The 10489-nt window shown below is 46.2% G+C and overlaps 1 protein-coding gene and 1 long non-coding RNA gene across 2 annotated transcripts in view; one reads left to right on the plus strand and one right to left on the minus strand.

The window, feature by feature from the left end:
* Dcaf8 (DDB1 and CUL4 associated factor 8) overlaps positions 1-10181 on the plus strand; it is a 46836-nt gene extending 36655 nt beyond the window's left edge. The window contains 7 exon segments of the mRNA XM_032915515.1: positions 517-589; positions 1047-1104; positions 1582-1689; positions 3228-3358; positions 6831-6950; positions 7543-7659; positions 8308-10181. Coding sequence (XP_032771406.1) covers positions 517-589; positions 1047-1104; positions 1582-1689; positions 3228-3358; positions 6831-6950; positions 7543-7659; positions 8308-8424 — 724 coding nt within the window. The 3' untranslated portion in view covers positions 8425-10181.
* Positions 3510-6834, minus strand: LOC116911523. Its single transcript, XR_004389328.1, has 2 exons — positions 6360-6834; positions 3510-4608 (listed from the first exon to the last, which is right to left on the minus strand). It is a non-coding gene; the product is annotated as an uncharacterized LOC116911523 (long non-coding RNA).
* Positions 10182-10489: the final 308 nt, after the last annotated feature.

Below are 10489 nucleotides of genomic sequence, written 5' to 3' on the forward strand. Positions count from 1 at the left end.
CCATCTCTAACTTCAGTTTCAGGATATCTGGGGCCCTCTTCTGACCTTTGCAACACTATACTTAAACATGTGATATACACATGCAGGTAAAACACTCATACACAAAAATAAAAATAAATCTTAAAGACCTATTGCCTTCCATAAAGTACCCACCTCTCAGACACGGAACCTGAGTTTGATCCCCAGAACACACTTGAACATGAGGGGACTGATACTTGCAGATGGAGCTGGACAGGGAGATGTAGCAGGATCCCTGGAACTTAACTTGTCAGCCAGTCTAGTCTGATTGGTGAGCTCTGTGGGCAAAGGATGTGGAAAGTACCTGGCTAAGGTAGAGTTGGAAGTGGATTGGAGAGGGGAACAGCTCTGCTAAAAAGAACAAAGCAAAGACTTGATTAGGGGAGAGCCTTTGTCTTACAACTCTGCAGGGGTGGATTAGGGAGAGCCTTTGTCTTACAACTCTGCAGGGGTGGACCACTGTGGGCTTTGACGCTTTGATTGCTTCTTTCATTATAGGATTTATGACCAGAGGAAAATTGATGAGAATGAGAACAATGGTGTCCTGAAAAAATTCTGTCCTCACCACTTGGTAAGATTCATGAAGGGCAGTGGCTCCTGCCTTCCTTGACTCTATCCGGAGCTGCTTTCAAACATACTGGCCATAATGTGAAGAGATTTTAATCCTAGCTTTCTCACTTAAAAGGTTTTATGATCTTAGGAGCCAGTTGACCTTTATTAGTCTAATATTCTCAGCAACAAAAAGGAGGTTTGTCCCATCATGGCGTGGCCTAATGAGATAATGCAACTGAAATGGCTAGCACACCAGAGAGAGCCAAGACAGGGCACACTAAGACTCTGCTATGAGGTGGATACGTTTCCTCGGTTACAGACCCCTCACTCATTCACCCTGCCCCTACCTCTTTGTTTCTATTTATCTCTATCTGTCTTTGGGAAACGATACAGGGGAATTTCTAGAAAAACCTATTCCTGAAGATGGTATAACAAATGGGGTGGGGGTATCAGTCGGTATCTGCTCCTTATTGCAGGTGAACAGTGAGTCCAAAGCAAACATCACCTGTCTTGTGTACAGCCACGACGGCACAGGTACGTGTGCAGGGCCTAGCTCCTAGGCTGGATGCCTCCACGTTCTAGGGAGCTGCTGAACCAGTGAGGCGTGTGCTCCCCAGGCTCACCACTGTACTATAGCTCCAGGTGGAGCCGCTGGAACAGTCGCCGATGGTGAACATGGAGTGGGAGACCACAGCAGATGACCTGGGAAATGCTGGCAGTGGTGGCCCACGGGCTTGTCCTTACACTTTAAATCATTAGCAAAGTTAAAGGGGGTGAGCTCCTTGGTGTTCTGCTGCCCCTGGGCTGCTGATGTGCTCCTCGTAAACCCTACATAAGCTTCCATGCCTGCTGTACCAAACTAAGTAAGATGGATGCTATATCTGGGCACTTAAGAGGACGGACACACTGCCTACAAGAAACCCCGTCCTAGACAGTCTCCCTTTGCCCCAGACTACTTTGTCCTGCACTCGTCAGCCTTTGCCTTCATTGCTGTGTTTTTGTTCTTGGCAGAGCTCCTGGCCAGTTACAATGATGAAGACATTTACCTTTTCAACTCTTCTCACAGTGATGGGGCCCAGTATATTAAGAGATATAAAGGTCATAGAAATAATGCTACAGGTCAGTCGCCTTCCTATGTTTCTGTGACCCAGGTCACAGTGACAGCCCACATTATCTAACTTCATTGTATAAATGGGTGCTACCTGAGTAGACTGCCTGTGTCAACTTGGGCAGTGAGAGGGTTGTCCCTAGTTGGGCTGGTATTTTCTTTTTTTCAGTGCGATTCAAGGAGCGCTCAGTAGCATCTGCACTGCTGTGATGTTGCCCCCAGTTGGTTTAAGCATGAAGCTAGACTTGTTTGTTTTCTGCAATTTCACGTACTGTAGCGTAGGCACAGGGTCCTTTAAGAAAGCCACGGAAAGTTGTGGTGCTGACGTAGTCCTGTAGGTGCGGGTGAGTGTGTCTAGGGGGAGAAGGGAAGGATCCTTGTGCATGAAGCAGAGGAGGAGGAACAGTGGTAGTATCTGGCCTATTTCCAATGAAGTTTGGCTTTTGAGTTCTGTGTCTGGTTCTCCAATGTTGGGGTTCACTAGACTCACCTCAGCCTTTTAATAAGAGCACTGATGCCTACCTCCTCCCACACACATTGTATTTAATTGATGCTGGATGCAGCTGGAACACTGGGATGTTTGAAAAGTATCCTAACTGGTTCTAACGTAGAGAAGGTAAAGAATTCCTGCACTTTGTTGGTACCACTCCTCTGAGCTGCGTGTCACCATTTGATCCTGAAACACTATTAAAACCTTTACTACTTCTCTTGAACAGGTAAGAAGGAAAGAGGGGCAGGGTTCTGTATTTGGATTTCATTACATGGTCAAGCAAAAGGAAAAGTGTCAGTATTGTGGCTGGTATGTGGCACTGGCTTTAATAGGTGGACCCCTGTCGTTGACAAAGTCTAAGGACTTGGGTGTTTTTACTTAGTTGGTAGCGATTTCTTGTTCATGTGCGTCTGGTGCATGTGACTGTGCCACATACCTTTGTCAGTCTCAGATCAACTTATGACTGAGTAACAATAAAATCCAGACCCAGGGGGCCGAAGAGATGGCTCAGCAGTTAAGAGCACTGGCTTTCCTTCCAAAGGACTTGGGTTCTATTCCCAGCACCCACATGGCTGCTCACACCTGTCAGTAATTCCAGTTCCAGGGAATCTTGACACCCTCACACAGACACACATGCAGGCAGAACACCAATGTATAGAAGATAAAAGTCATTTTTCAAAGTTAAAAATAAATAAAAATACATACCAAGAATAATCTTAGGGCCCAGGGTGGGCAGAACTGAAATTACAGATAGGCTATTATTTAGAGGCCTATTCCTGAAAAAGTGTAATTGAAGCAGACTGTTGCCCAGGGAAGCAGACTGCTGCACTTGGCAATCCAACAGAGCACTTTAAGAGAGTGCAAATACTGCCTGGAACTGGTGTGATTCTAATAATTGTCTATCACACACACTCTCTTGTTTTGTAGCAGTGAAAAGAATTATTTGGCATTCAGCTGACTCAGAGTTATATTACTAAATTACTAAATTCTCAGTGCAGTAAATAAATACAGGCCCAGTGCCAAATCTTATGTGGTTTCTTCCCTCATTTATCATTTCAGTAAAAGGCGTCAATTTCTATGGCCCCAAGAGTGAGTTTGTGGTGAGCGGTAGTGACTGTGGTCACATCTTCCTCTGGGAGAAGTCATCTTGCCAGATCATTCAGTTCATGGAAGGGGACAAGGGAGGTGTGGTGAGTATGCTGTGTTAGACTGGCTGTCCCCTAGTTTCTCAGGTCAGTAAGGTAGGTCTTACGTGGGCCACCAAATTTTCACTGTCACTATATGGTACCATATTTTAGAGTTCCACATAGCGAAAGGAAAGGAGTTATGCCTTGAGGGTGCTGAGATTTTGAATGGAATACTTTATTCCTTCCTTCTTCCCTTATAAAGAATAGTTTATTGAAAAGAAGAAAGGGTTTTGGAAGAATTTATAGCCTGAGCAAAATTCTTAAGCTTGGGCTTTTTCCAAAAAAGAAAACATTAGTTTGGGACAAACCTTCTATACAATGTCAAAAGCAGATGTCTCTGGGCCTGGTCCCTTTAAGGTAAGCAGTGAGCTTGGCTGATTCCTGGATCAGCAGATAAAAGCTAGATGTACATTTACTTTAGAGAAACAGTTTGAATATTTGGGGAGATACGAGTAAGGTTTGTAAGTTAGATAACATAGTATTGAATACTAAACTTAGTTAATGTACAGTTTAAGAGAATATTCTGGTACTTAACAGATGCATGCTGTATTTAGGGATAGAGTGCCATGCCTGTTGTTAAGTGGGTACAAGTACAGCTAATGTACCGGTGTGTGTAGAATGGAAAGCAGATGTAATAATTTATATATTTCTTGGAGAGAACAGCTGAGTAGCCTGCTAGGTAATGTGGTTACATTGTTGTCCGCCTGGCCTTTGAGTTTCTCAAGCACACTCCGTATTAATGGTCAAGAAAGAATCACACAAATCAAGGACTGAGGAATGGTCTGCTCTCAGGATATATCTCAATGACCATATTTCTTCCCTTCCAGCATTTGGAGAGAGTTAAACACCATTTGTTTAAACAAGGGTTTTGAGCCACTGAAGAAAGGGTAGAGAGTTTGGAAGATTCCTCTTTACTGATTACCAATGAAGACAAGGTTACCTGAGTCCTCTAAGAAACGCTGGGGCTGCTCGGCCCCATCCTTCTCAGTCTTGCAGGCTGGAGCCTCAGCCCAGCTATGACTCAGTGGTGCTGCTTACCAGAGAGTGGTTTAGAGTTGAAGGTGCTTCCTTGGCAGGCAGGGTCCCATTTCTTCTTGTTTCCTTGGTCTGCTTCTGAGGATATTTGATACTTAATTCTGGTTTCCTCTAAATTGTTTGGACCTAGGACATATAGATTACATCTTCTATAGTCTGAATGTAAAAGGCTGTCTCTCCGCTTCAGTTTCCATTCCTTCAGAGGTCCCTCCTCTCACCTGTAGGTAACAAGTTCAAAACATTGGAGTCTTAATGAAAAGTCTGCAGTACGCACATAGTAAGTCCAAAAGGACTGGTGAGTCTTTCTTGATCCTAAACTGTTGTCTTGCACTCTGCTCCAGAAGCAAAGCATTCTGCTGGCCAGTGGACTTCCAGTTTGGCTGGCACCAGGGTTCGTTGGTTAATCCAGTGCTAGGTGGGGAAGAGCGTCTACTTGGGGTGGTTAGGTCCTAGGCCAGAGTTTCTATGATTTTAAGAGATGTAGTGATGACCCCGAAGAGCGTTTCTTTACTTGTTTTTGCCTTTGTGTAAGCAGAATGATCCCTGTGATCTTACCTAGTTCTCTCTAGGATCATTTGGATTTGTTACAACCTCCCAGCAGCGGAGGTTACCAAGCTCCAGTCTGGGCATAGATGATGAAGCGTTCTCCATCATGAAGTAGAACGCTAGTATCAGAGGAATCTTAGACATTATTGCCCACCTTGTTCAGGTCTCCTAATTCTTGTTTTGGGGTCCTTTCTTTGTCCCCATTCATCTTCACAGGAACAGGAGTGGGAGACGATGCCATACAACAACTCTTTACTCTCCCAAGAGCACTTTCATGCTCTAGCCCATTCCCTACACCCCTCGCCCAGTCTTCTGAGGCCAAAGTTCTTTTCTGTGCAAGCATTATTGACAGAATAAGTGCTGGCATTGAGACAGGTCTGGTGAAGTGACCTGACCCTTTGGCCCCCCTGGCCCAGAGGTTCTCTGTCTGCTTCCCCTGCAGGCCCCAGTTCAGGTATTGTATGAAGTTTGTTCTTTCATCCTCTTGCTTTTGGCTTTGTCCTCAGGCTTAGGTCCCAAGGAATTGTTTGTTCCTTTACCCACTTGTTGATAAAGCAGAGGTAGCTCAAGAGGGCAGGTCTTGGGCAAGATTTCATGAGTGAATGGATGGATGAATGAGGTCAGGTTTGTCTGTATAAATTGTCAGGTCATCTGTTGATAACGTTCCTACTGGAGTTTGTTCTCTAGTACTTCCTCGGGCTCCCAAGTACATAGCCTCAAAGGAACTGCTGTGAGCGCCAGTGTGAAATGGGAGAGGAATACGGGGCTGTCTGTTTAACTCTCTTAGATTTGGCCTTCTTTAACCTATTTCATTTGTAAATTCAAAGCTAAAGAAAATGAAGTCACCTTGCCTCCATGCCTAGTCTCCATGCCTGTCTTGTCTTTTCCTTAGCTGTGGTCTGTATGTGCAGGCACAGCAGCTAAGGTTGGTCCAGAGAGAACTAGAACAGGCTTTTTGCCAGGGTTTATTTTCTTGGACTGTAGAGCAGCTGCAAGGCGGGGTGCTTTTTCTATCAGTTCCTCATCTGACTAAACGCCTAAAAATGCTTTAGCAGCTACATCTGGGACTGGCTCTTCCGGTGGGGATGGGAACTGCCCTGCCCTGCCTTGCCCTGCCCTGTTCGGAAGCTCATTTCTTCAAGTCAGACAGCAGAGGGCATGGGTGTTTTCAGACAAAAGGAAACTGTCTGAGACCCAGTGTCTGTTGTCCACTGTGTTTTCCACTGTTCAGTGGATGAAGGTGGCTGAGTCAGTGCAGAGTCCGTTGTTACCTGTGCTTTCCTGCAGCTGTGTTTACTGTGCCCTTGGAGGAGCAGGGAGCAAGATGTTGCCCTCTATGATAACAGAGTTCTTAGACAGACCCCCTTCTGATCCCCAGCCCCAGTTCATCTTCCTCCCAGCCCTGACATCCTCAGTTACTAACCAGTGCTGTGTGCATATAATTGTCCTCTGAATCGTCTCTGGGAGTGCAGTGACAGCTGCTGCTTTCCTAATTTTGAGAGGGGAAAAATGTCACTTGATGAAAACTACTGGAAGAGGTTTTTTGTTTTGTTTTTGGTTACTTTTTGTTTGTTTTTGTTTTCCAGCCTTGGGCAAGTTGGAGCTTTAGATTCTGGAGTGAATGGGGTCTGTACCTCATTACCTTATAAAGCCAGCAGTAAGCATGTCCAGTCACTGCCTGCTCTTGGGGCTATATCTAAGGATGCAGCCTCCCCTCCTCTGTATATTGGAAATGTTTTAGACAGGCTGATTTTATATCCAGTTTTTATCTCCTCTACTGCCAGGGCTATCAAGGGCAACAATTTGGCTCAAGGTGGCTCTCGTGTTTTAAGCTATACTCCCATGTGTGTATATGTATGCTCCTGAGCCCATGCTTTCGTTTCTCCTAACCCAGGTAAACTGTCTTGAGCCCCATCCTCACCTACCTGTTTTGGCAACCAGTGGCCTAGACCATGATGTGAAGATCTGGGCACCAACAGCAGAAGCCTCCACTGAGCTAACAGGGTTAAAGGATGTAAGTGGCTACCTGAAGACATTGGTGTCTATTAACTCTCGCCTTCCTCCATGTCATAGGGAGGAGCAACTGTTACTCAGCTCTTTGAAGGCATTGTTCTCACACCATCTTCTGCCTTCTTCCCTGCTTCCGTGGGGCAGTCCTGAGCTCTGAAATGCTTCTAGTTAGAAGGTAGAAACATCGTCAGAAAAACTGTTTTACATTAAAGCATCCAACCTTCTCAATGGCTGACCTTGGGCGTCCATTGCTAGTCTAATCTAGCTCTCCATTAGCTAGTGATAACTGAAAGAACAATTTATTGGGACAGAAGACACAGTCTGCGTGTGTGTGTGTGTGTGTGTGTGTGTGTGTGTGTGTGTGTGTGTGTGTACACGCGTGTATGCACACACAGGCACACATGCCTTGCAAATGCCCTACCAGTGAGCTACATTCTAACCCTTGGTTTTCAGAGATAGACTTTCAATGCTTAGCTCAGGCTAACCCTAACTCTGTCTTCACACGCTGGGTTACAGTCGTCCAAACAGCAGCACCAGTCTGCATGAAGCACAGAGTTTCTATTCACATACCTTCCCCCAACCCTTTTGGGTTCCAGGTGATCAAGAAGAACAAGCGAGAGCGGGATGAGGACAGCTTGCATCACACTGACCTGTTTGATAGTCACATGCTGTGGTTCCTTATGCACCACCTGAGACAGAGACGCCATCATCGGGTAAGCTTCAGTTGGAAGTGAGCTCCCAAGGACTGTGCTCCTTCACAGAAAGCTGAACAGTTTCATGGCACACTTCCTTACTGCTTTACAGAGGAATGGAGTGGTCTTGGTTGGGTGTCCCACCCACTGGCCTTTACCCGCATTAGAGGAACTAGTAGAAAGGAGGTGGTGTGTGATTTGCCCTGTCACCATATATGCAGAGGGCTAGCTTACAATTGCAGTGGCTGGAGGGTGGGGAGAGTAGAGAAGAAACAACTGCTCGGGTGACTGTGTTAACTGTCATGTTAAAAGAGGTCTAGGGCAGGTCTCAAACAAACACATTATTATTGAGAATGCAGCCATACTATTTTCTTTGTATTACCTGGGGCTGCCCTCGAGGTGCAGAGACAGCTGAACAGTTCCAACAAAGACCACATGGCCTAAAAGATTTCCTGTCTGGCCTTTTAAGGAAAATCTGAGCCAGGTACAGTAGTAAGCACCATAAGCCTGGCTACCAGGGAGGCTGGGGTAGGATTGGTAGTAACCAGGTCACCCTGAGTTTTTTAATTTAGGGGGAAAAAAAAACCTGTTGACCCCTGACCCAATCTAGATCTAACAGTTTTGTCCTTGATCCAGGGACATTACTAACAAGGATTTCCCATTCTACAGCGCTGGCGAGAACCTGGGGTTGGGGCCACAGATGCGGACTCTGATGAGTCTCCCAGCTCCTCAGACACATCGGACGAGGAGGAGGGCCCTGACCGGGTGCAGTGCATGCCATCCTGAGGCCCCAAACTTGGGAGGGATGGGCCGGGGCTGCTGACCCGCTCCTGCCTGGGCAGCTCTTTTTCAGCCCCAGGCCCTTACATTCAACAGAAATGCACTTTGGACTTTTTGTTTAAATAAAAGAAAGCTATCTGAGGAGGACAGAGCACGGGAGGTTGAGCCAGCAGAGAACCCCTAGAAGTGAGAGATGAGACCGAGCCCTGAATGAGGTTCCATGGAAGGTGCGAAGGACTCAGAGAAGTGGCCTCTCCCTGAAGCCTTTCGTCAACTGGCTTCTTTTTCTTCTTTTTCTTTAACCTCCCTTGTTTCTTTTGGAGGGTGGGGGGTGTAGTACCAACGGGCCAGAGAGAAGGGTGGGAAGGCCACTCTCTTTGGTTTAGGGTTTTCACTTTTTTTTCCCCTTTGTTTTTTAAGAAGTCTGACAGTTGCATTGGGGGTTTTTGTTTGTTTTTTGTTTTTTGTTTTTGTTTTTTTTTTTTTGGGGGGGTTTGCCCTGAGCAAGCACATCCCAGGATCCTGTTTTCTGGGAAATCCTTAGAGCCCCCAGCCATCCCAGCAATCCCTCTCTCTCCCTCCCACAACACTTAATTCTCTGTCCTTATCACAGTGCTTTGCTCTTTCTTCACCCGTCACCCTCTAAATGGGGTCTGGGATGGAGACTGTGGAGATGTGGGAGGGTCAAGAGGTGGAAGAACAGGAAGAAGTTACCTCTTGGTTTTGTTTTTAACTGTTCAGTGGCAGCAATTTCCCTGTCCCTATCACTGTTAGAGGCCTAATTTTATATCTATAAATATATTAAAAAGCAAGTTAAACTTGGATGTATCAAGTTAAAATTATTGTCAGAAGTTGAAATACCTATATATTCTCTATGAACACAATGCAATAAAGGGGCTGGAAGACGAATGAGCGAGAGTGATGCTGTAGAGGTGGGGTGGGCCAGCCAATTGACCATCATGGTTGCTGGCAGAGCCTAGGGCTTCCCTGGAGCTTTTACAACGCTTAAGGATGGGAGGATATTCAGCTGTGCCCTTCTCGGCCTCAGCGCCGAGCTTTAGAAAAACAAATTCAACTTTGCCTCAGGTCTCCTAATTTTTTGAAGTCTTGTGGAGGCTCCCAAGATTGCTCCTCTCATTAGAGGCTGGCCGGTCCTTAAAACATGACTGAAGCGTGACTTCAGGAAGGGGCATCACTGCTACAGACTGTCTCCTGGTTCTGTAGATGACAGAAAGCACACTCGCCCTCCCTTTAGCTGCTTGATTCTTTAAGCATTCAACTCCACACCAGCTCCCTTCCTAATGGAAGGATGAAGGGAGAACTTCCAGGAATCAAGGGACAAGCCAGTAACTGAAGGATTTATTCTGGTGACTGGGGCTTAGACACCTGTCTTCAGCACTGGCCACTGAGTATGAAAGTCCCTGTGGAACTCTTACCCTAAATGCTTGCGCTTCTCTTCCTATACCCATGGTGTTCACAAGATCCAGTCAGGAATCCTGCATCATGGGATGGCTGGATTTGACCTCACTGGGCCAGGAGGAAGGGGGAGAGTGGAGGGTGATGCCCTACACACTTTCCTCCTGACCCCATCCAGCAGCACAGACCAGACGCCAGCTGCTGGTCCTCCTTCGTGAGAGGGGAGTGTGTGGTAACTGAGTAGTCTTATGTCCTCACTGCTAGAGGGATGATGAGGTGGGCTTAAAACCATGCACTCTGGAATTTGTTGTATTTTTTTCTCAGTAAAGCTTTTCCCCTGACTGCTGCTTTGTGTGGTATGTGGTCCATTTATTTGTGATATAGTGCTTTCGTTCCTTCGGTGTACATGCGTGATTTTGCTCATGCTTTAAAGCCTGGGATGGCCCCTTTTCCAGTGCTTGAGCTATAAAAGAATGCTGTACGTGCAATAGGTCTGTTGATATCAGTGGTACAGAGAGATGGGGCCACATTATTTGGGGGTGTTTTCTAGTTCCTTATTCTATACTGCAGTGAGTGATAATGGGGGAAACATGGCTGCACATCCCCTCCCAGTCATTCAGAGCTTCCCAAACTCTCAGGGACCCACAGAGATTCT

This window comes from Rattus rattus, chromosome 10 (assembly GCF_011064425.1).
Source record: "Rattus rattus isolate New Zealand chromosome 10, Rrattus_CSIRO_v1, whole genome shotgun sequence".
NCBI lineage: Eukaryota > Metazoa > Chordata > Mammalia > Rodentia > Muridae > Rattus > Rattus rattus.